Raw genomic sequence first — 25,640 nt, forward strand, 5'->3', positions numbered from 1 at the left:
ACTCCTAATTTGGCCACTCTCCTGAGAAATCAATGTGATTGGCCAATTTAGGAACCGAAGATAAATCTCTGGTCGAAACTGGTTCCGTTGGCCTATATTGACCAACGGGATTTTCACAAATAATATGGATTGAAAGCTTGTATTTGACATATTTGTAGTATGAATACGGCTTCTCATTTAATTTTTATTGACATTTTCTCTTAGGCTGGCCAAAACCGGTGCTTTTACGATTCCTTTAAGGATTCCTCCAGAAACTTGCTCATGGGATTCATTCTGTTCCTCTAGAAGTTTCTTTAAGGATTCCTCTCGAAGTTTCTATTGTGATTCCTCCAGGAGTGTTTCCATATGTTCTTCAATGGTTTCTCCAGAAACCTTTTGGAAATACTAGAGAAATCGTAAAATTTTCTGCAACATCTGAAACAATTCCTTGAAAACTCATTAGAAGAATTACTTAAATGGGTTTATTCTACGAGTGGCGTGAGGAGAGAATTGTCGGTCTCGCTTCACGCCACTCGTAGAATTAACCTAAAAAACCCCTAAAACAAAAAACTTATAACTATTTACAATATATAATGATGTTTTATTTACTTAAATTTTTGAGTAAATAAGAGAATGCAGACGTTAGAGAGGTTATTATTTGCCCTATTTCGCCAATGCAGCGTATCGAACGTCCAGATTCAAATTGACAAATGGCCCGTATGATGAAATGAACGCCACGAGCAAATTGCCACACCCGGTGGCAACGTTTCCCAGAACCTGTGCCGTTCGACAGGGATGCAGCGCAAGAAATGGGCGGAAAAGTATCGGGTGTTCCATCTGGGTTAGAGTTCGCCTCAACTGTTCCCGGCTTTCCGACGCCAGATCGCGAAATCCCTGCCAGGCTTCCTCCAGTCGGAGCATGGTTCCATCTGAAAGGAAATAGATCGATTAAGGGAGTAATGGGATATGAGGGATAACTTACCGGACTTGTAAGCATTGAAGTACAGAACGGGAACCTGGTAACTAACGCTGTAAACTACGTGATACTCGAACTGATAGACATCTTCATCGCTTGGGGTCGGTCTCCCTAAAGAAGGATCATCTACGATCAATTCTTCATCCTCACCGGCGGTTTCAGCTTTCTCCTTCTTTAGTGTCTGCTTCAATCGCTTTGTGAGGTATGTTCCGTTTTCGGATTTGACGAGTTCCCAGTCATCACCGATTCGGTGAGATCGTTCCAAAAACCGCTCAGCAGCATCTCTGAACTGCTCCTCGGTTAAGGTTCCGGTAGTCATCTACTATAAATGGAAGTTGATGACGTCTGGTGAGGGTACGTTGTTTACAATCTACCGGTTCCGATGGCACTCTCGGAACTCACGTTCCCGATAGGAAAAGGCGTTCCATCTACACCAGAGGTGTACAAACTACGGGTCATGAACGTAAAGAAAAGGTAGCGCCGTTTTTTTAATCTGATGGAGCCATTGATCAATGACATGCTAGAAATGTTAGTGTTTAATCTTTGACCCATTTGAAATAATGACATAGAACGAGCTCACCAATCAACAATCCAAGCAATCGATTTCATCAAAATCAAACAAAATTCTCACATATCAATGCTTGTACACTTTTCCTTATAGCCCACAGTAACTCAATGTCCAGCTATCGCACATATACCTCCAAGCCCGCAAGAGGCACACGCAAACACTCCAGTCGCTTCCAAAACGTCAACGGAAGGTAGCTCACCAGTTTCGATAGACGGACAGTCAGTCAGCGCAAGTGTACCACTCAGTACGCAAACATATCGTCTCCGTGCAATACATTCTCGCACACGGACGGCTCACCGTCATCTTCTTCTTGCCTTGTGCCTGTAGGTGGTATAGGCCCAGTAGTGGTCCTAAATAACAACATCACCTCTCGTATAAGGTTGCACCGCGGGGCCCGTTATTTACCAGATCTTAGTCATCGCAGTGAAATTTTGCCAGTGCCTGGAGAGGAAATTTCTCCCTAAATTTCGTTTAGTGTCTTACCCCAGTGAAAAGAAAAATCAATTTTTGAATAACTAAAGTGTGATAACATTAAGTAGATATCCGAAAATAAACTGTTTCATCTTAAAAACAATATAAGAAACTATGCAATCCGAAAACGAAACATATCTTGGGCTGGATCTAAGCACCCAAAAGGTATTTAAATCAGCATTATATCAAATTTATAAATAAGAATCGCAGCCTTCTTTGATTGATTTACGTATTTGCAAACCGATCCCAGTTCACCGGATTGACTTTAATTTAACTTTTGTGTTATCATCGAGTTAAGTAATCTGCGTTCGTAGGATTTTTTGTTTACAAAACTTTTGCACTTATCATCGTTTTCCTATCGTCGTCATTCACATTGGCCTGCGGACACGACGTTCAAAACGGCATCGCATCGACAGGGAAACCAAATTGCCGGTCAATAAACAGCTAAAACAAGAAAGAGATTGCGGTTCTTCGTTCTCTGCCGCGGAAGGTGTCTTGTCTTCCTGCATCGGTGAATTTTATACGACCCTTACATGCGGGTGATTGCGTACAGTCAACTCTTCGTAATTCGTTATCGTCGAGTTAGGGATAGATCGAGCTATAGAACACAAAATCAGTGCAACTGCAATTTAGAGACCATCTAGTTAGCCATGAAAACCTACTTTTACTATGGATCTACAGCTTGATATCGAGATATAAAATGTCGAGTTATGGAGAGTTGGCTGTATGTGCAAAATCCAGTGGGTTGAACGTTTGGTGTCAGATTCTCACATTCCTTCACTCGGTCTAGATATTCGTTGGAGGAAGTTCGAAGAACAATGGAACATGCTGTTCGGTAAGGTTTCGTTTTGGGAAGTTGATCGGTCCAATTTGAATTTCTTGTTCATTGTTTGAGGCATGATATGGCATCATCTTCATTTTTTGTGTAGATGTTTGGCACAATTTCCAGCTAGCTCCTCATTAAATGTTTGTGTGTTGGATCAATAAAAAGCAGGTGGAACAACTCTGGTGGTCTTTATTTAGGTTTAGCATGCATGATATCGTATAAATAGGATAGACACGCTTGCATACGCTTCAAATACATTTGTAGGTATTCTAATGTATTGATGTTCAATCTGGAATAAATTGTGCAATATTTTACAACTAACATTCTTGTTATTCAGAACCCATAAGGAATTAAATGATTGACGAACTCATCCAACATCGCAAAAGTATCCCCTAAAATAAGGGCGGCTTTATAGGCAATCAATGTTTTGTACTGTCCGCGAAGAAAACAAATTGACTGGATCTTATAATATATATACACTGGCTTAGAAACCGACTCTTCGCATCGTTGTTATAATATCAAATCAATTAAATCTTTTCATGTGACAGGTCCGTCTTTGAATTTGTTTACATCGCTGGAGGACCGGTGCATACTCGGGCCTTTCATTTTTATAGAAGAATCGTCAAGGAGCTTCTGAGTCAGCTAGGGGTGCGCCAGGACTTCCCTCGATCCGCTTGCTTTCGGCAGAGGTCTTATTGCAAAACAGTACTTCGTGCAACATGCTCATCAGATGATGATGGATTTTAAAGAAATTAGCTCCATTGTGTTTGCGAAATTCAGAAGTTCAGATAGGCAGAGTAGTGCAGTGATAGTTAGGGCTGTATCGCCTACGTGAAAATCGTAATGCTCATCATGAATATAATAGTGGTAGTCACATATAGTTGTCGTCAAAGTATCTTGAGGCAGCGTTGCCGGATGATGGAGAACTCTATGGAACCCCTCTTGAGGACTGCTGGAGGGCAGCCATTAACGACGCTGCCGAAATCATTGTCGGATACGTGAAACGAAGTTCAAGAAACAGGGTGGCCACCAAATATTCATTTTGAAATTCCCGCTTTTTTCCCGGTTTTCCCGGTACAAATTTCAATATTTTCCCGGTTTTTTATTGAGGGGCCCAAACGTAAACGGCTGCTCCTTTGGTCGGTTTTTTGAGGTGAATATACTGAAAAAAATCTACTTCAAGCTTTTCAATGGCGTTTTAAGGAGATTTTTACGACCAATCGTAAAAAATATTCGTAGAAGATTGGCTTGTTTTTGGCTTCTACACAATTAGTACAGAATAAAAAATTGCCGAAAAAACTTAAGTCTTTTTTCTTAAAACTAGATTTCTGTCACTTAAACCCTCATTTAGCTCAATTGTGCTATTTTATTCTTGGCACTTTTTAATTCACTTTGACAGGGATTTGTTTTGAAAGCTACCAAGCCCATGTTTACCAACAACTAGTTGTCTCGGCAAACGTTGTATTGTCCAGTAGGCCGAAAAGCGGGCGTTAAAAAACCCTAAATTTGTGTCAAATTTATATTATTTCTTTTCTCAACTTTCTCGTAGGATTTTGAGAAATATTATTCCACACAAACACGTCAGACCCTTGAGGAAAACAAAAGTGAAAGAATTGTTCAAATCGATCGTCTTGTTCTCAATCTCACTCGTGACATAAAAACATCATTCGATTTTCATTTATATAGATATGCCTCTTTTCTGCATCTTACTAAAATATTTGAAAGTATTTCATTATCTTCATAGAAATTAAGAGTTTACTAAAGCAAATAAGTTCAAGGTAAGGATGAAATGAAGCAAACAAAGCCAACGGTGTTGAATAATGTATCTCACCTTACTCACACAACTTTTGGTCAATTAGATAACGAATGACTCTTATGAATGATTTTCAAGAACAAGTTTTCAAGAACATTTGGATTTATTTAAAGCAACTAAAGGAAATTTTGAGTGCTTAAACTGTCTGCAAGAAGTTTTGAAACTCTTATTCAAAACTTCGAGGCAGATAAGTTAGAGAAAAATCAAGTCAATAGTAAAAGGAAAAATGTCATAAAATATTTCGAAACATTGCTAACCAATGAGTGAAGTGAAACAGTTCTAAGAAGTATAGTGTAGCAAAGTAGACTATTTCTACAAGAAATTGAATCATTATTGTTTAAAAGTTATTTGTGCATCATCAATCGTAACAACTTTCTATGGCTAATTTTGGTGATTTTGTAGATTTAGAGCTCAAATTCCCGGTTTTTCCGGTCTTTTTCGCGATGGATTCAAAATCCTGTCTTTTTCCCGCTTTTCCCGGTTCGGTGGCCACCCTGAAGAAAGGATTGGTTCGACGAGGAGTGCCAGGAGGTTTTGGAGGAGAAGAATGCAGCGCGGAAGAGCATGGATCGATACAGACTGAAGCGGAAACCCGCCTATTCCGGCACAAAAATCGCCGCCTGGAAGAGGTGGAAGGCCAAGAAATGGAGTTACTGTACCGCTCTCAAGAAACGCGGAAGTTCTACCAGAAGCTCAATACATCCCGCAAAGGCTTCATGCTGCAAGCTGAAATCTGCAGGGATAAGGATAGGAGCATCCTGACGGAACGACACTAGGTTATCGAAAGGTGGAAGCATCGAATGAACACCTTATGGCACAAAGGGCACAGGCATAGAAGGTCAGAACAGCGAAGGATGGTATCGGAGCCGAACTCATCAAGATGAGCCTGGAGAGGTTGCCCGTTTGTCTGCATCGGCTGATAGTCAGAATCTGGGAAACGGAACGTTAAATGCCCTATCTATAAAAAGGGCGACAAACTGTAGTGTGAAAACTATTGTGCAATCACAATCCTAAACGCCACCTACAAAGTGATATCCCAGATTATCTTTCGTCGTCTATCACCTATAGCGAACGAGTGCGTGGGAAGTTATCAACCAGGTTTTATCGACGGCCACTCGACCTCGGATCAAATCTTTTCCGTGCGGTAAATCCTCCAGAAATGCCGTGAGTGCCAGGTATCTACGCACCATCTGTTCATCGATTTTAAAGCGGTATACGACAGTTGAAGATCATGGACGAGAACAGCTTTCGCGAGAGCTCACAAAATTGATTAAAGCAACGGTGCGCAAAACTGCGTGACGATCTCGAGCAAACTACGACAAGGTGGTGTACTTTCGTGCCTGTTGTTCAATATTGCGCTAGAAGGTTTTATGCGGAGAGCCGGGGTACGATTTTCACGAGATTCAGTCAATTTGTATGCTTTCGCGTATGATATGGACATTGTCTGCCGACCATTTGAAAAAGTGTCAGATCTGTACACCCGCCAGCAACGCAAGGCAGCGAAACTTTAACTGGTGATGAATGCGTCCAAGACAAAGTACATGCTAGTAGGTGGAGCCAAGCATGACAGGGCTCACATAGGTGGCGATGTTACAATTGACGGGGATACGTTCGAGGTGGTCGACGAGTTCGCCTACCTTGCATCCTTGCTGACGGCTGATAATAACGTTGGTCGTAAAATACGGAGGCGCATCATCAGTGGAAGTCGGGCCTACTATGGCCTACGCAAGATGCTGCGGTCCAAAAATGTTAAAACCGGTGGTCCTCTACGAGCGTAAAACGTGGACGATGCTCGAGGAGGTCTTGCAAGCACTTAGAGTCTTCGAACGTCGGGTGCTTAGGACGATCTTTGGCTGTGTGCAGGGAAACGGTGTGTGGCGGCGAAGGATGAACCACGAGATCGCCCAACTCTATGGCGAACCTAGTACCACAGACAAACAGACGTCACACTCTCATCATTGTCCATCGACCACCTTTTTAACGGTCGATTCAAAAATATGGTAGGTGGCCAATCCGCCACCCGCAGCGCTCGCATCGTTTTTGTTCGCGTTTGACGTTTACGCACTACCGCCATCTGTTGGCCCGTCGGCCAAATACACTAATTTTAGCATTGGGCGTACACGTCCTCGTGACTATGATTTGGATCGAGATTTGTTCTAAGTGTTACGTCTGTTTGTCTGTGCTAGTACCCAGAAGGTGACCAAAGCTGGAAGGATACGATGGACAAGCCATGTTGCAATAACGCCGGACAGCAACCCTGCAAAGATGGTATTCCTTTCGGATCCGGTTGGTACAAAAAAGTGTGGAGTGTAGCGAGCTAGGTGGGTGTATCAAGTGCTCAGCGATTTGGCGAGCGTGGGGCAGAACCGCGGATGGAGAGATACGACCACGTACCGAGTATTGTGGCATGGTAAATAAATAAATGAAATGAATTCCGGTTCATTGGCACTCCGACGATTATGTCTTCTTCTTTCTTCGTCAGGTCGGCATTCGAGTGCCGAAGTTTGTCCGACGATTTCGGTTGGAGAATGACTTCCGGTTCGTCGCTGCTCAACACTCCAGCTCCGCTGTAGAGCCGACATTATCATTATCATTCGTTTACCTCTATCGTACAATAGGTTTACACCCAGACTGTTCTGCTGCAGCATGTGTGATGTATCTGCTCTCAAACAATATTAAGCGTTCATGTTGCAATGATCGTTCCGTTCTTCATGAAGCAAAATACATGAATTTCCTGATGATTCAGACAAAGTTGTTCAGTAGATCGAAGTACAGTCGAATTTTGTTCGTTGCACTACGTTTAATTGCACTTCGTTATAATTGGGCTCCCGTTAAGTGGGCTGTAGCCCACTTAAAACGAAGGCAAACGTCACTTTCTGACATAAACCGTAATTTGTCAATGTTGGTAGCGCTGAATTTCTATTGTAATCGGTTGTTTGACAGCTCAAAACTTAGCCCGATTAGTGAAAGTCTTTCACTAGGTGGGCTACGGGTTTAGTGCAACGAACGAAAGTTGGCTGTATAAGAATTTACCACCTGATTTCCCATCACATGTTAGACCTTTATATACTGAACTATTTTGTCAAAGCCATACCTTATTATTAGCCTTCTAAATCATCAGAATCTGGAGATACCTGTCCTAATTCAGAAGTAAGTGTAGAAGCAATCACGAACACAAAACTTTTTGTTTTGATTTTTCTATACAATGTAGAAAGTGATAACCGGCTCTGTTATGCTGAATACGGCGTATGAGCCTTAAAATAAACGAATTGGTAAAAAAAATCACGAACACAGATCCGTCCATGGATGGGACCTAATGTGAATGTGTCTTCTTCAGCTGTATTTGATAGGTGAAGTTGAGGAATTTGATTGCATGTATTTTTTTATTCTCCATTTGCTTAACTTATTAACACTGCTTTATCGATTTAATCTATTTGTGGATCTGATCCGATGTTACCTGTGATGTTGCCTTTTCCTTTGCCTTTTTGATGTTGTCCAGAGAGAAGTCCATTATTCCTTGCCGTTGGTCGATCGTCATGTTATCCGTGTTCATTAGAGCATGTTTGCTCAGAAGAGGGTCAAGTTGTCAGTCCGCTTTCAGACGCCCATGGTGTTAAACGGGTGGAGCTCGTGTAGTTTTCAAGCGGACTGACGAAGAGTTTTTTTGTTGGGGGGGGGCTAGGAATCAAACCCATGACCATCCGCTTATGAAGCGAACGTGTATCCAACTATGCCACGTAGCCCCCCTATAATGTATTGAGTTAGTTAATATAAGAGTTATAATCAGAATACATGAGCCTGGTACCGTCAAACCCCATGATCCGGACGGCCATAATACTTCCCAGCTTGCGTTATTGAATGCATTCTTCACATCCAACGTGACGACTGCACAATAGCCATTTTCTCTCCTCTGTCGGTTCTTCGCCGATTCAGCTGCCTGTAGAACTACACGAATAGCATACTGTTCTGCAGGAATCCGACCTGCTTGTTCGATAGACCACTTTCCCTCTCTGTGTACTTCGCCAGCTCGTTCGAAAACACTCTCTCCAACTTATCAAGTTCTAAAGATGTGTGCTTTTGTGTCTGAAGATTTCTTTGACTACACTATGCTGCTTATCTTGCTCTTTGGGCAGTCCAATTGAATGCAGAGATGGATTCAGGGATCCCGTAGAAGCATGTCTCCCGGTTCACATACTAGTCCTCGGCATAGCAATTGACGATGACGCTAACCTGCTCCGAAGGAGTTCCCCCAAAGAAGGAATATTGCTCGTACCGATAATGCTACGCGTTTTTTGTCGGAATCATTCAAGCGATACCGGGTAAAGGATAACTTCCGGTTCACTTTGCGATCTAACGACTCAATCCTGTTATACACTACGTACTACATACTCGAAATAACTCCCGGCATTGGATCTATCCTACTCTGACAAAGAATTTCCGGGCGGTGGGAGATTCTCTGGACCGATGAAATCCAGGTAGATGCCAAGGTTGGTCGTGTAATTCTGGAGTCAGACTGCTGATTCACAAGCGTCCCAACGACTATTTGCTGGTGTTGTTTGCGATAAGTCCCCGGCAGTGAACCTAGCCTACTTCCACGCAAAATTTCCCCATCGACGGAAATTCTCCAGGCGCGTAGGTCAGTTCTGCGATTCCCGTGAAGAAAGACTTCCTGGATCGCAGGTGTCCTCACTAATCCATATTCTCCGCAAGGGTGATGGAAATGGTTACCCCGGGGATAACGCATGCCGCTGCTAACGATATTGTTCTAAACGCAATTGCGATTCGCACTGCAGTCAGTCGGAATGCCCTTTCAGGAGGTTAATACATAGACTTCACAGTACTATTTGCCTGGTAACATTCTAGACCATCTTCGGTCCAAAGGTTATAGTTCCTATTTCCGTGATGTGATTAAAAATTGGTTTTCCCAGCAGTTCATGCGAGTCGAGATTTATTAGCCTGTTGTTCGAATATTGTCACTAAGAGCTCGTATTTCGAGGCACATCCAGCCCACTATAGTCTGCCGAACCTTATTCACCACTTCCCAATTTTTTTTACAGCTGAAGGCCGTCCTGCTGAACGCAAAGCTCGAGAATGTTGCCCACGCGGAGGTCAAATTCGACTCGGACCTGCCAGAGTTCCGCACCAGCGGAGGCGTTAATGCCGGAACTGCCAAAAATGAGTGAGTACTCATCATATTTGAACCCCTTGCTGAAACTATTAACTAATATCTTCCCACAGATTCTACGTCCAACCGGTGATGTGGGTGAAAGCTCTGGACATGGTGCTGGACCGATTGGTCGTCCAGGGAGGTGACCTCAGCACGGTGATGGCCGTCAGTGGATCGGCCCAGCAGCACGGTTCCCTGTACTGGTCCCGCAGCGGAGTGCAGACCCTGCGCAATCTGGACGCCGACAAGTTCCTGCACACGCAGATTGACGATTCGGCGTTCACCGTGCACCGGACGCCCATCTGGATGGACAGCACCACCGGGAAGCAGTGCCAGGAGATGGAGGAAGCGGTCGGTGGACGGGAGAAAATGGTGCACATTACGGGGTCCAAGTGCTACGAGCGGTTCACGGGGCCCCAGATCAGAAAGGTCTATCAGCAGCGACCGGACTGCTACCGGAATACGGAACGAATCTCGCTGGTCAGCAGCTTTTTGGCGTCGATATTTCTGGGAGAAGTGGCGCCGATCGATCTGGCTGATGGTTCCGGGATGAATTTGCTGGACATTCGGAAGAGGACGTGGTCGGATGCGTGTCTAACGGCGTGTGCGCCGAACTTGGAAGCGAAATTGGGAAACCCCGTGCCTACAAGTTCGGTGATTGGGACAATCGGTCAGTTCTTCGTGCAGCGTTACAATTTTAACACGGCTTGCAAGGTGGTGGCCTTTACCGGGGACAATCTGTCCGCGCTGGCGGGGATGGTGATTGGGGAAGATTGGCTGGCGTTGTCCTTGGGAACGAGTGATACGATTATGATGCGACTGAGTGAACCGCCCAATCTGCTGGAAGGTCACGTGCTAGCGCATCCGACCAATGAAGGGTACATGGGACTGCTGTGCTTCCGCAATGGGTCCCTGGTCAGGGATATATTCAAACGGGCCGAAGCAAACGATAATTGGGAGAATTTCAGCGAACTTTTAGACTCGACTCCACGGGGAAACTTCGGCAACATCGCGTTGCATTTCATCTCCCAGGAAATCTTGCCGTCCGTAAAAGGATCGCTTCGGTGGAACAAGGGCTCCAACCTGGACGAACCCGAACTGGCCAAGGGGGTCTTGAAGTTCAGTTCCCCACAGGCGGAAATCCGTGCACTGATCGAAGGGCAGATGTTGACCAGGAAGGCTTTCGCTGCGGAGATGGGATTCAGCTTCGGAGAGAACACTCGGATTCTGGCCACCGGTGGAGCATCGGCCAACAAGTCGATCCTGCAGGTCGTGTCCGACGTGTTCAACGCCCCGGTGTACACCCAGCAGACGACGGAAGCAGCCCTGCTGGGAGCCGCCTATCGAGCCAAGTACGTCCTGGAGGCGGATCGTGCCAAAGAAGGCGGCCAGGTGGCACTCGAGTCGTACTTCAAATACATTCGGAACCTTCTGCCGGAGCACAGCGTCACCAGGGTTTGCGATCCCGCCCAGGACAGCAGCGACATCTACGACCAAATGCTGGAACGGTATCATCACATGGTACAGTACATGATGCTGCACCAGGATTAAAGTGATGGGAAATCAGTTTGACGACATTCCACGTGGAACCACATTCCAGCTGAAAAGCCATAGGCTTTCTTTCCTTCCTACATCGACTTAAAAAAACGAGCTTGGCGTCGAGCATAACGACCACGATTACGCTAACAGTAGAATTTATTGTTATTTTTGTAGATATTATGTTGATTCTTTTTATATGCATCATAGTAGGAAATGCCGCTAATTGAATGTTACTTTAGACGAAATAAATCTTGCGGAAATTTATGGTACCTTACCTGCGTTTACTTCTTACGACCACCACGTTCCTTGAGCTGTAGATGGACAGTCGCTCCGCTCAGTAGATTATAGTACGCCACGGTGTTGCTGTCTTTGAAGAACATTCCCTGTGAAAAAAACACGAAGCATATTATTCAATGTTTAACTCTAAGGTTGCCATATTTAAAGACTTGTCTTACATTGAAGTAATTCATTTAAGATATTTTTGAGAAACTCTGGAGGACATTCTGAAATTCTTTTCTGGAGAAGTTCCTGGAGCAATAGGGTCCTAAAAGCCCTGTCCCAATTTTAGTGCCAAACGCTTAAGTTTAGGCCAAAAAAACATGTTTACTCAATTTTTCAATGTTTTTCGTTGGTTTAAGCCTAAAAAACATTTTTTCATATTATTTTACATTTTGTCACACCCCTTGGCTTAAACTCAAAATTTGGGTGTATTTTGTTTTCCGTGTCCCTTCCGAAATGTCAGTTAGGAACAACCCCAGTGTTAAAACTAAAACCCCTGTGGTGTTTTTGTCGACTAAGCGAACGTCAAACATGATCAAAAGTGTCAAGGTTCATTTATGGACCCAATTTTTAAATTAAAGTTTAAACATGATATATCCGTTATTTGATGAACGGGATCATTTTGGAACATTTTTCTGAAATCTGTTACAACCAGTATTTCAAAGATAGAATCTTTCCGCTTTATACATTTAGGGCAATGATGATTTATTTGTTCAAGTCAAGATCATATACCCGATTAAATCAATAATAATCGTTCGTTTAACGATACAATGACCTTGTTCTAGGGCAGTGTAAACCAATTGCAACGCTAACTTGAAGCTTCCTGTCACAAACGCTTTGCAAAACTTCATCCGCACACGATATTATTTACAAAAATTGATTCCTGGGAGAAACCGAAGGAATTTGGCTTGAATAATCATTATACCTAGATACATTCAAGTAGGATTGAAAACTTGAAAAATCCCTAAAAAAAATTCGTCAAAAACCCTGATACAAAACTATGCGAGTCTTCCCGTAATAGTTCTTATAAAAATCTGCGTAGAATGTTCTGTAATGAAATCTGTATAAATCGGCAAAAATATTACTAGAATAATATCTGCGGGAATCCTTTCTGGAGGAAATTCCAGAAAGCTTAATGAACCCAAGGGAAATGAATGACTTCATGAACCCCTAGGGAAATTACTGAAGGAATCAGAGTTTGGCTTCTGAAAGTTTTCCTGGAGGAAGTTCTAGAGGAATTCCCTCATCTTTTCAATAATCTGGACAAATCTCTGGGATGGAAGTTCGAGAAATTTTTCTTGATACTCTTTCTCTAGGAATCTTCAAAAGCAGATTCGCTCAGTTGTTCTAAGAATATCTTTCATAAAGTTTGTAGGAGCATTGTTATTTTTTTTCAGCTTGAGGCTTCAGCCAACTACCTCTCATAAGACGGTTCCATCGAGTAATTTGAAAAGGTGTTTTGTTTTATTAAAAATAGAGACTCCTTGGAGACTTGCATTAATGTAATGACCTAGCCTTTAAAACCCTGCTATTTCCCAGCCCTGAGTGCTTGTAAGAGAAGGGTGAGAAGGGTGCTTGAAAAATCTGCTCCCGGATTCTCCCGAATAAAAGGTCTACTTAGAAGCTTTCCCAGGAAGCATGAAAAGGTTTTTCTAAAAGCTTGGAAAAGCTTCTCCTAGAAGCTTGAGAAAGCTTCTCTTGAGAACTTGGGAATCTTTCTCTTAGAACGGCAAGAAAGCTTCTATCACAATTAGATGCATGAGCTTCTGTTAGTGGCGTGGGACAACTTATCCTAGAAGCTCGTGAAACCTTCTCCTATCAACTCAGGGAAGCTCTTCCCAGAAGCTTTGGAAAGCTCCTCCTAGTAGAATGAAGAACCTTTTCTCAGAAGCATAGTTAAGCCTTGGAAAAGTTTCTTCCAAAAGCTTGGACTAGCTTCTTCTATAAATAAAATTATAAACTGAAACTGCTTTTTCAAGAAGTTACCGAAACCTAGAACCAAAAGCATGATTAGGCTTCTCCTAATGGCAAAGAAAAGCTTTCACAGAATGTTTGAAGACCATGTCCCAGAAGCTTGAAAAAGCAGCTTCGGAAATCTTGGAAATCTGCTTTTTTTATATCTGTTGTCTCAGAAAGATTTTCTCAAATACTGTAAAGCTTCTCTTAGAATAAAGATAAAAATTTTATCTTTAGTTAGATAAAAATTTTATCTTTATTTTAAGAGAATGAAATCTACTAGAAGCTTTGAGTTTTTTTAGAAGTTTGGGAAATTTTACTAGAAGCTTATAAAGATTCTCTTAAAAGTTAAAATAAAGTCTCTTAGAAGCTTGGATTAGATTTTACTTGAAACCTTAAAATGATACAAGAAGCTTAAAAATACTGTTCTGATAAAAGCATCTCCTAGAGGCATGAAAACAATTTTCCTAGAAGCTTGGGAAAGTTTCTCTTGGAAGCTTGGAAAAACGATCCACCAGAAACTTGCTTCAGATTTGCAAAGTTTGCGAAGATTTGTTCAGGAGTGCATTTAGTGATTTTTACGAACATCCTAAGAAATCCCTCCCAGGGTTTCGTTTAAGAATTAAATAATTCAACCTGGAATTTCTCTAAGGATAAACACAGAAGTTACCTCAGTGATTCAAACAGGAATTTGCTTCCTAAAATTTTCCTAGAAAACCCTAAGACCTCCAGGAATTTATCCAATGATTCTACCATCGTTTTTCCAAAACTTTTATCAAGTATTCAATTAGGATTTTCTCCAGGGATTTTCTTGGATTTGCTACAAAATTGTTGCTCAGGATTTCTTTAACTTTCAACCATAAATTTCTCTATGCACCTTCAGAAGCAATCTGTCTGATTCAAATTCCGGATACTCAACTGAACGTTGCCGTTCGAAAGTAGTCACTCTGAAGGCGTGTTTCATAACCAATTTCTATAGATATCCACTAAAACTTAGAATATCTAACTAGTTTGGACGTCTCTCTGATGGCTGGGCCTAATCAATGGTTCGAATTTTCGGATCAATCTTTTCATGAGCCGTCCAGATTTTTAATCAAGGAGCCCGAAATATGAAGCAAAAGAGAGTTAGCGTCCGAAATAAGACACATGAAAAGGCCATGAATTTCCATTTATTTAAAGTTTTTCAAGTTGCGGAATAACAATCTTTACCCACGATTCAAAAGTATAGCGTAAGATTGATAATTTGATTGATATGTTTTTGAATATATTGCTGTTTGTATATGAGGTGCAAATTTTGACTAACGGTGCTTCAAACGTGATAAGACAAAACAACCAAAGGACCGCTAACAACGATAAGCGATATCACTGCCAACTTAGCAAAGAAAAGTTATCTTTGATACCGCATTTCTTTTGGAAAATCATACCGCGTTTGGTGTTCCAAATGCACATAGCAATATGAATTTAAGAATACTTAAGAATGTTTTGAATAACTGTTGGAGTACTTCTTGAATGAAATGATTGAAGAATTTCTTGAGAAATGTTTGGAGAAATGAGCAACTTAATATTGAATTTGTTGAGGAATTCCAGGAAGACTACTAAAAATATTTCCTTGAATAACCCCTGGATTTCTGATTGCAAAACTGTACAATTATTCTTTGTCAATATTCTTCGAAGTACTCCTGTAGGAGTCATTGGAAGATGTCCTATAGTAAATATCTGGAGAAAACTCTGAGAAAGTCTCTTGGAAAACTTTCCTTGTTGAAGTTACAAGAAATAGAAGCGTTAGGAGTGTTCAAGGATTTCCTGCAGCAAATTGTGAAGAAATTCCTCTAAGCATCGTGTGAAACGCCACTGGAAGAAGAACTAGAAGCTTTAAGGGTGAAATACGCGTATCTGTCAAAAGATACAAACTCTAGTGGAATTAAATGTAATAGTACAAAATTCGGTTTTTCATTTACTTAAAAAAAACTTCTCTTGGAAGCATTCAAGGCCGCACGGGAAGTCATTGTAATCACCCTATCCTAAGCAAATCTCATGTACCACTCCATAAATCGGTGTGAAAATGTATCACAATGATTTTATATATGTACACTGTCCATTAAATTTTCAGCTTTACGGGTCACAAAAACTCAAGATATGCTTCTGCAAAGTTTTGATGATAATTGTTACAATGAGACAAACGATAGGTAAAATAACACGGTCTAATTACTGCACCATACAAGTTCCATCAAATCCAATGATTGCGAAACTAAATTTTGCATTTCTAAACATATGTTAGTGCAAATAAAGGGTAAATGTATTGGAAAATATTTTTATTGCTACTTTGAGGAATAATTATCTTTGTTATATCAGGCTTTGAAATCATGTAATATTTTTCGACCAGTAAAACCCATTCCTTCATACATATTTTTCGTAAAAAAAACATGTTAAATTTGTAGCCATCCCTAAAAGAAGACATTGAAGAGGAAATGTGTAATTATGATGTAGCGTGAAAACAGTTTTATTTTGTTCGTTATTTTTAAAGCTACAAAGGTTAAAAGTTTTGGTGCTCTACAGACACCATGGGCGGGAAAGGGTTAATGCAATTTCTGGGAAAACTGTGGATGTCTTCTTGAGAAAATCCATTAGGAAATGTATGGAAGAAATACTGGCAACATCGGCATTGGAGGCGTTTTTGTAATGGTTCCACGAAAAATTCCATTTTTCAATGGCTTCAATAAACCTTAAAGCGAAACCGGAAAGAGACTTAACAGGAAACAATACTACAAAAAAAACAGGTGTTAAGAGTCTTCAATTATTCAACCAGTCATTTATCTAATGATAGTTTTAACAGTTTTTGTAAATTCCTCGGGACATTACGACAAGATCATTGATTAATTGACTTTCCATTGGAAATTCAGCCCGAGACTTTTTCATATATTACTCCGAAGCTTATTTTCTTCAGGAGTTCATAGAGTGCATTTTTATGAACACTCTTGATATTGTTCAAGATATCTACAAGAATTCAATCTGGAGTTTTTTTAAGTTTCTACAAAATGAAACTACTCCAGAGATGGTATCAGAAATGTCTTCAGTAAAGTCTCCAAAAATATTATCAGAAATTTCTCAAGGTCCTGAGTCCTTCAGGAATTATTTCATTGATTATTCTATCAATGGGATTTCCTTCCAAAATTCCTCTCTAAATCATTTTTTTTTATTCAGGAAGCATTTCAGGAAATCGCTGGAGACCGAATTGTCAAGCAAATGTTTCAAAAATCACTGTGGAAATTCCCGAAAAAAAATCCGGGAAATATTTATCAAGGAAATCTTAAAGTAATCTCTAACAAAATTACTGATGAACTTTTACAAAAAATTATTTTTAGTTGTGATGAAATTACGGCAAAATTCATCGGAATCCGTAATATGTGCTTAGTGTGTAAATGGTGCAGACTTTACAAGGGAAAATACTCGAAAATTTATGGAGGGACTGTTGCTATAATTTCTGCATGAAATGCTGGGGAAGTGAAGAATCCCTGATTTGATTTATTGAGGATATCCTGGAAGAGTTGTCAACAGATTTCCTTGGATACCGTTTTGATTCATATTACGGACACTTAAGGCCTCAGTTACTCATCGAAAAGCATATAGAATAAACAAATAAATAATCCTCCGCGTTATCGAGCCTTGAAAACCCTTAGTTTTAGAATGGTGGGTGAAGATTTTGATTCCGCAACATGAATAATTTTAAATAAATGAAAATGTGTGGACTTCCCATGATTCTTATTCCGGACGCTTCTTTACTTTCGCCTTAATTTCCGGATACCGTAATCCGGGGTAACATTGATCATTTTTTTGAATATTTCTTCAATATTTCGTTTGAAAATGCAAATGTTACAAATTTCATATTTTTAAAACAAGTACTGCCACCCATAGCTGGTGACTATATACTGCATTTTGTTTTTTTGAAAGCATGTTAAAAAAATTGTTTTAAGTGATTTTTTGATCTTGCTGATATGGGGTAACATTGATCACCTTTATAAACAACGTTCGGTAATATTGAAAATATCGTTACTTACTTCAGAATGTCTACTCATTTACAGAAATGAAATTCCCTGAGATTTCCAGGTTTTTAAAAATAATTCCAGGATGAGCAAATCCCTCAAAATACCCAAATAGTCAATTTTAGTTGGCAAAAACCTTTTCTTTTTTTTTTTTTTTTGAATGAAAAGTATCCTTGAAAATAAATTTATTGAACAATAAATTTCAAAGTATTTTTCGCTTAAAAAAACAATTCTCGAAAACTTATTCAAACAGTCTCAAGTCAAAAAAGTGAATAAACTTACTTTATTGATCCTACGTGTTTCGTAGGCGAAATTCCACATGTTCCACTCCTACCCAACTAGATTTTTCACTTTTAGAATGTTTAATTTCCGGATTTACAAAACGACGAAAGTAAGATTTTCAACTTTCGCAACCTAACCACTACTTTCGCCGCCCCGCTGTATAGAGAGACAAAGTGACTTAACCGCGAATCAAAACAAAACACTACTTGAGCCGATTTTACACTGGTAGAAAAACGTCGAAAGTAACTGTATGAAACGGCTTATCATTTTGTTATAATTATTTTTGTTGAAAATAATATAAACTACCTAGTTTTTGAACGCGATCTGATTGTATGCAAAATTTGAGCGATGTACACGGCGAAAAAATGTTAAAAAGGGGATTCATTTTAAAACAGTTTTAGAAGACAGGTTGTGATTCTTCTCAATTAGTTTTCTCAAAACCGTATGGAAGTTACTTACGTCGATTTGAAAAAGTAATCGAGAATTATCGGTTTTGGAAAAAGGCGATTTTTATTTAAGGTGAAGTTGAATCGAAGCCAAACCTCAAATTTTCAAGAGCACGAATCTGGAGAACCAAACATCCGTTTAAGCTGAAAACATAATCGATTGGTCACTAGCTGGAAGTGACCAATCGATTAAGTTTTCAGCTCAAACGGGTGTTTGGTTCTCCAGATTCGTGCCCTTGAAAATTTGAAGTTTGGCTTTGATTCATTTCCACCTTAACTGCCACGAAAATCAAGAATGTTTACAAATGATCTGAAAGTGCCTTAAATGGGATTCAGGATTTCTGGAGAGCGTTTCGGTATTTTTTTCTTTGGGGAAATCAGGGTTAGTAGTATGACCGTGTTACAAATAAAAGCTTTATAGACCTAAGGCCCTGTTTGGAATTTCTTATGACATTACGACAAAGAGATGTACCGAATATTCGGCCGGCCGAATATTAGGGCCGAATATCTCGATTATTTTGATTTTGCCGAATATTCGGTCTGCCGAATAATGAAATCTGTTATTCGGCCGAATAGGCCGAATAGTGACCGAATAATAACAAAATAAAATAAATTGTAACAAAACATTATGTTTCATACGAAGTAAAGTTAAAAAAAAACGATTAATTTATTCAAGTGATAATACATCAAATTTTCCCTTTGGTGGATTCCATGGATGGAGTTTGATACTAAATGTTTAAAAATGTGAGAATTTTTATGTTCTACGGCATTGAGATGCTGCTCAATATACAAGCCATTCAATATTTTACTCATCTTGCATGGATTGTATTGTGGCATTATTTTTACGTAAACTGAAAGTGCTTTTCACCTTGGTTTTGTAAAAAATATGGAAACAACGAAAACTCAAACTTTTGCATTTATTATCGCTTGTGCCTATAGGAACACATGTGACTATAGTAGCAGTATTTCTAATTCCTGTTCCAATAGCTTTACGGCGTAGGCAAAACAAAATCGTATGTTTATTCAAAAAAAAAACAAAGTTTCTCTACTATAGGAACAGTAGGTGTACTATAGGTGCAAGGGAGCTAGAATTTTAAGCAAAATATCATTTCTTGAACAAAATTGAGCTGTGAATCAATGGTGCTTAGATGAATAACTGCTGACATTCATGTCAAAAAATATTTTGCAACGATTTATAGAAAAACGGTCGTAAAAAGCTACTAGTGCGAATATAGGGGACTGTCTACTAAGGGAACACCGACCCTATGCGATGTATTTGCTCTAATCAATATGAAGCACTTCCAGAAGTCGGATGAGAAATAAAGCGACGTTTTAACCTAGTTCCATAAAAAGTTAAATGGATCAAAACTGCAATCAAAAAGATACAAATCCCTTACTTTAGAAATATAAATCCTCAGAGCTTTTGACTTTTGTTTTTTCTTCACACGGTTTCAAAAGCTTAAAACGATCATTCCGATGAATTCTTCACCGTGGAAGTTATCCCTATTTAAAAACTAGGTGTTATTCGACCGAAATTAACGGTTTTATTCGGCCGAATATTGAGTCATTATTCGGCCGAATATTCGTTTGGCCGAATAATAATTTCTCAACTATTCGGTATTCGGCCGAAAGCCGAATAGTGCTATTCGGTACATCTCTAAGTATAACAGCTCGATTTAGTATAGATTTCTTTCACATATTACTCCGCAGATCTCTTCATGAGTTTGTTTTGAGATTTGTCACGAACTGTCTTAGTAATTGTTCCATGAATCTTGTTTTTTATATATCTTCAATAATTCAATATGGATTTATTCCAAGGATAATCATATCAGGAATCATCCATCCAAAAGAATATTCCATTGATTTCCCTAGAACTTCCTCCAGCATTCCCGTTTAGAGCATCTTCAAGAATGCAAAATTCCTTTTTTTTTTTTTGAAAGATTCCTTAAAGAAGTCTTTAAATATTTTTTCATCCAGTGAAACATAAAGTAATTTTTTTAGATGTTTTGGAGAAAAAATTAACAAAATCTGCGATGTATTTCAAAAAAAATCCTAGAGTAGCCTCAGATGAAGCTTATGTGAGTTCTAAGTACTCCTTGAAGAATTCCTACGAGCGTGTCTGGAAGACCTCCTAATTAATTTATAAAATTCATCCTAAAACATTTAAAACATAAATTAGAATCTTCAAATAATGTCCTACAAGACGTTTTGAAGCAATTCGGACCGAATCCCTGAGTTTTGACTAAAGTTTTGAATAATCCATGGATATTTTATTTGAAAAATTATTAGAGAAGTGTTTGAACCGCAGCAACAATATTTTGATGATATGCTGGAGACAATCCAAGATAAGTTTCTGGAGCAACTTAATCCTATGTCAAATTTATCGAGGAATTCTTCGAGAAGTTTATAATAGATATCATCGAATAATGCCTGAAGGATTTTTGGAGCAATTCCTGAGAGTAATAGTGGATGAATATTTGAAAAAATCCTTATGAAAATGCCTGGAATAAATGAAAAAAACGGCTTAGGAATTATTTTAGGATTTTGTAGGAAAATGTCGGAACATTTTTTTTTTCCAAAAACTCTGGAATAAAATTTTGAGGAAGCGTTAGAGTGCTCTAGAATTTTTGGACCAAATTCTGAAGAAATGCCTCTAAGCATCCATTGAAATCGCTGGTAGTATCTGGGGAGACAGTTCTGAAAGTATTCAGAAATCACTGGAAAAATTACTAGAATGACTGAAGCATTCCTCGCGAGATCCAAGAACTTGTGGATTATTCGCCTAAAAGCCTAATAGTTATAATATAATTTTGCATCAGAATTCACTGCAAGCAGATTAAAAAGGGATTTTAGAGATAATTTTTATTAAAATAGACTTTAGAGACCATAACCAAAAATAGAGACTTGCACAGTAATCTAGACTCTAAAAGAAAATTTGCTTACTTGAGAAATGTAATATTTTTCGTGTCTATTGTGATTTTTGATCTTTCCTTACAAAGTTTATTATTTTGGTATAATAGACAAAAAAAAACATTTTTGTAATTTTTTTTTTAACTTATCAACTGCTTATGAACGACACCTAATTGGAGCTGTACTTGCCTTTACCAATTTGCTAATCTTAAGTGTCCTTGTCTAAATATGTTTTACGCTGATTAATTAAAAATCGTTGAAAAGGCTGAACATGTCAACTAGCGTTTTTATAGCGGCGCAGCCGAAAATTTTTTAAATTGAGGACATTTTTTGTCACAAAAACGACATTTTATACCATCTATTACGGTTTCAAAATAATTTCCCTGAGTGGAGCCGAAATTCCCTGAGAATTCCAGGTTTTTCCAGGTTGAATAAAATTCCCTGATAATTCCAGGTTTTCCAGGTTTTTCCAGGTAGTAGACACCCTGTTACTTAAATCGTGGCCCCCGAAGCCGAATATGAAAGCCAAACTCTTACAAGTCATTTACTTTTTGAGTTATTTTAAAATTAAAAACACTTCGAACCACAGAATACGCCTAAAGGTAGGCAATTTCCTAAAGGAATTCTATATTCTTTACAGTAATTCGTAAATGTTGCCTAATTGAGCATACTTATGAAAGTTTTGACAACGGAATCGTTTTTGGCGATGCCATTTTTAGTAAGAACCGCATTTTCCTTGCTCATATCGTTTGCAGAACTTATGTGAGACATGAATCTTCGGTAGTGTCATCCTTAACCATTGAAATCATTGTTTCGAAAAGTTGATAAATTTACGCATAATGTAAACGTAATTTTCGCAAAAAATCCTCACTTACATTAGCTTATGAATATAAGAAAGAGAAGCACCATTCGTGATTTGGAAATGTTCCATCAATATTTGATGATACGAACTTTTTACGAGATGAGTCATTCCGATCAATGTTACCCCGCTGATCAATGATACCCCGGATTACGGTACTTTGATTCCAATTCCGGACAGCTCATGAAAATCATAAATAGAGAAGTCAAATAATCGATTGAAATCGCCAAACCACTAAACAGACGTCTAAGGCAGTTGGACATTGTAAATTTTCATAGATATTTATGAAAAATGCTTATTAAAACAAGCTCCGAAAGTGAGAACTTTTAAAAGGCAAAAATTGAAACATTTCATTTGAGATGTTTCCCATACAAAGAAGAGTGTCCGGAATAAAAAGCTGGCCGTAATATGAATCAAAACGGTAAATCTGATGGATTTTTTTTTAGCAATCCCTGGAAAAATCTATGGATGGAAGGATGGGATACTTGAAGAAATCCCTATGAAAATTACTGGAGGAATAATTTGGAAAAAATCGGCGTGAGAATTCCGGGACAAGTACGTGAACGAATTTCTTTAAGAAATCTGAAATTTTATTTTTGAAAGCTCTTATACAAACTGGAGAAATGTGTAGTACAATAACTGTTAAAAACTGTACAAAAACTCGGGATAATTCCTTGGAAAGTTCTCAGAGCAATTCTTAAAGGTTGGAATACTAAAGAATTTCTTGTAGAAAATTCTGGGAAAAAATACTTTAACCATCTCTTGAGAAATTTCGTAGCGAAATAGTTGGAAAGTTCCCTAGAAGTATTGTTGGAGAGATCGTTAGAGAAATTTCTGATAGTATACTAGGAGAAACCTCTGGAGAAATCGCTAGAAGAATATCATTGAGCAATCCGTGCAGTACTTCATGGAACCCTACGAGATAGTCACGAAAAAAAATCCCTACAATTTTGCAACAGGATTCATCTATCAGGAGAAAACGGAAAAAATGCTTATAACGAGACCTTCTATTAAAAATATAGACTTTTGAAAGGCAGTGATCAAGTTTCGAAAAAGAAACCTGCTTCCAGCCCTGCAACCATTTCTTACCTCATAGAAAATCTTCTGCTTGGCCGGTGGCATTCCCGTCTCGGCTTGCAGTTTTCCCTTGAGCACACTGACCGCGTCGGTCAGCTGCAGCTGCATCGCGACGATCTGTCCGTTCAGCTTCCACTCGCTCTTCTCCGCCAGGGTCGGACACTGCACCTGGATGGTGACGGGACCCTTGTGGCGCTGCAGGAACACCCCCTCCTCGATCAGGTGGTCCTCGGTGCGGGACTTTTTGCTCGGGGGTTCATCCCCAATGGTTGTTGGTTCTGTCACGGGGGGACCGGAAGCTCCGGGTTGCTCCTGGACAGGAGGCATCTGGGGAACACCGCCGTGCGGTGGCATTGGAGGAACTCCGAAGCCAACTGGGAATGGTGGAGGCATCATCGGGGGTGGTCTCATGGGCATTCCCATCTGCATCATCATGGGAACCGGCGGAGGAGGCGGAGCTTGATGATGGGCCGAATGCTGGATGGGTTTGGGCGGTTGAGGCATTTGCTGGGGGGCGTTTGATTGCGGTGGGGGTTGGGGAGCGGATGGCTTTGGAGGGGCAACTGCCACTGTTCCGGGAATCGGTTTGGGTCCAATCTTTTCCTTCTCTTCGTCTGTGATGAGTCCCTTGCTCTTGTGAATCTGGTGGATTTGTGCCTCGAGGGTAATGTTGGCCCGAGCGGCACGAGTGGCGGCTTCAACACTGGAAGTGTGGCCATCCCAAGTGACGCGATCGTCCTTCTTGGTTTCCTCTTCGCCGAGTTTCTTACCGATGGCGGCTTCCTCGTCACCGACACCGAAAATATCCGTACGACGTTCGGCCAACTGTTTGAGACTGGCCTCGATGGCCGCTCCCGGGGCGTAGACGTTCTCCTGGGCGACCTTCTCGATGTGCTTGTCGCGCTGCTCCACCCAGCGAGGATCCAGCAATCCAATGCGCATATGTTCCGCCACCTTGGAGGCAGGAATCTTTTCGCCAGTGATTGGCGAGATGAGGAAGTCATCTCCGGTTTGAACCGGAGGCTTCTGGATCTTCTGGGCCTGCTTCGGATCGTACTTCTTGACGATGACCTTATCATGCGTTGGCGGAGCAATTGGTGGCGGTTGTGGAACAGCTGGTGCAGCCTTGGCCCGACTTGGACGTTCCACTTCTTCCTCATCGCTGGACGAAGAAGACTCGTCCATGTCCTGAATCTGGTTGTTATCCTTCCGGCCGCCCGGCTGTCCAACACGGTTCTCCATCTTGGACAATTTAACGTTGACATTGCCTACCGGCCGCTCATCGTCGCTTTCCTCATCGTCTGTCTCAATCTGCATCTCAATGTCGTGATCTTCCTCGTTCAAACGTTCCTCCATCAGAACACGAGCTCCCACCTCATCCGGAGTCGTCGGCGGCGGAAAGTTGCCACTCTCGTAAGGCTGGTAATCCACCACTTCCACCACCACAAAGTCATGCCAATCGATCTGGGCATAAGCAATCCGTTCCCGTTCCACCTTCTCCTCCTCCCTCCTCCGTTGCATCTCCTGGTGCTTGTTCCAGTTCGCCCGGTACTTCACCTGCTCAAGCACCACATTCATGCTGCTCCTTCCCGGGGCGCTCTCAATCTTTAGCTTGTTCATCAAATCCTTCGGCGGTACCAGAATCTTCGTATACTGCTCCAACAGCTTCGTAAAATACTGGAACAGCGAATGCTGCGGTCGCAAGAAATCGAACTGGTAGTTCCTCTGCTCCCGGTTCATCAAATTTGTCAGGAAAAGCCGCCCATTACGGGCCACAAACTGTGCCGTCAGCTTCACAATGTCCAGATCCAGCGCCGAAATAGACGGCGGATCCGCAATGAACTCAAACTCCGTCGGAGGATCCTTGGGCACGAACTGCTCTTCCCGCACGGCCTTCAACAGCTCCTGTTGCTTCTGCTGCGCAGCCACACTAGCGGCACTCTTAAGCTGTTGAATCCCCGCCGGAACGACCGCCAAACTCACATCGTTCCTCCCGTCCCGGATCTCCTGCACCTTGTGCTGATAGTACGCATGGTACGGATCCCCCGGGCTCAAAAAGTTGAACTTCGGATTGCCCAACTCGTTTTGCCGGATACGGCTCTCGAACTCCGGCCCGTTTCGCGCCACGAAACTGGCCGTTTTGTCCACGATATCTGCAAGAATCGGGACACGATTATACTCGAAATCCCATTCATTCGGGAACATCACTCTAAATACTCACTTCGAACCTCCGGTGGCGGATAGATAATTCCCACTATCGGGCCGGAAAGCGTCTGGTCGGCTTTGTCCCCATTGGTTTCCGGTTCCGGAGAGCCTTGGCTAATGACGTCGGTCATCCTGGGACGGCGAATCAACTGTTTGATACCGATAAAAAGCGAATTTCTTTTCGCGGAAAAGTTTTACGCACTGAAACCGGCTGGCGTTGATATTTTTTTTGACGTTCGACGTGTTT

General features: G+C 40.8%; 3 protein-coding genes across 3 annotated transcripts; 1 reads left to right on the forward strand and 2 right to left on the reverse strand.

The window, feature by feature from the left end:
- Positions 1-240: 240 nt before the first annotated feature.
- On the reverse strand, positions 241-1,392 carry LOC5573032 (ubiquitin-like-conjugating enzyme ATG10). Its single transcript, XM_021839413.1, has 2 exons — positions 962-1,392; positions 241-908 (listed from the first exon to the last, which is right to left on the reverse strand). Exons 1-2 carry the CDS (start codon positions 1,272-1,274, stop codon positions 643-645), a joined length of 579 nt encoding a protein of 192 aa, XP_021695105.1. The 5' UTR covers positions 1,275-1,392; the 3' UTR covers positions 241-642.
- A 329-nt stretch (positions 1,393-1,721) lies between these two features.
- Positions 1,722-11,608, forward strand: LOC5573033 (xylulose kinase). Its single transcript, XM_001654299.2, has 3 exons — positions 1,722-2,159; positions 9,691-9,812; positions 9,872-11,608. The coding sequence occupies exons 1-3, from the start codon at positions 2,109-2,111 to the stop codon at positions 11,349-11,351; spliced, it is 1,653 nt and encodes a 550-aa protein (XP_001654349.2). The 5' UTR covers positions 1,722-2,108; the 3' UTR covers positions 11,352-11,608.
- LOC5578709 (splicing factor 3A subunit 1) lies at positions 11,453-25,640 on the reverse strand. The gene is made up of 3 exons (XM_001663958.2): positions 25,410-25,640; positions 23,201-25,341; positions 11,453-11,722 (listed from the first exon to the last, which is right to left on the reverse strand). The coding sequence occupies exons 1-3, from the start codon at positions 25,522-25,524 to the stop codon at positions 11,621-11,623; spliced, it is 2,358 nt and encodes a 785-aa protein (XP_001664008.2). The 5' UTR covers positions 25,525-25,640; the 3' UTR covers positions 11,453-11,620.

This window comes from Aedes aegypti, chromosome 1 (genome assembly GCF_002204515.2).
Source record: "Aedes aegypti strain LVP_AGWG chromosome 1, AaegL5.0 Primary Assembly, whole genome shotgun sequence".
Taxonomy (NCBI): Eukaryota; Metazoa; Arthropoda; class Insecta; order Diptera; family Culicidae; genus Aedes; species Aedes aegypti.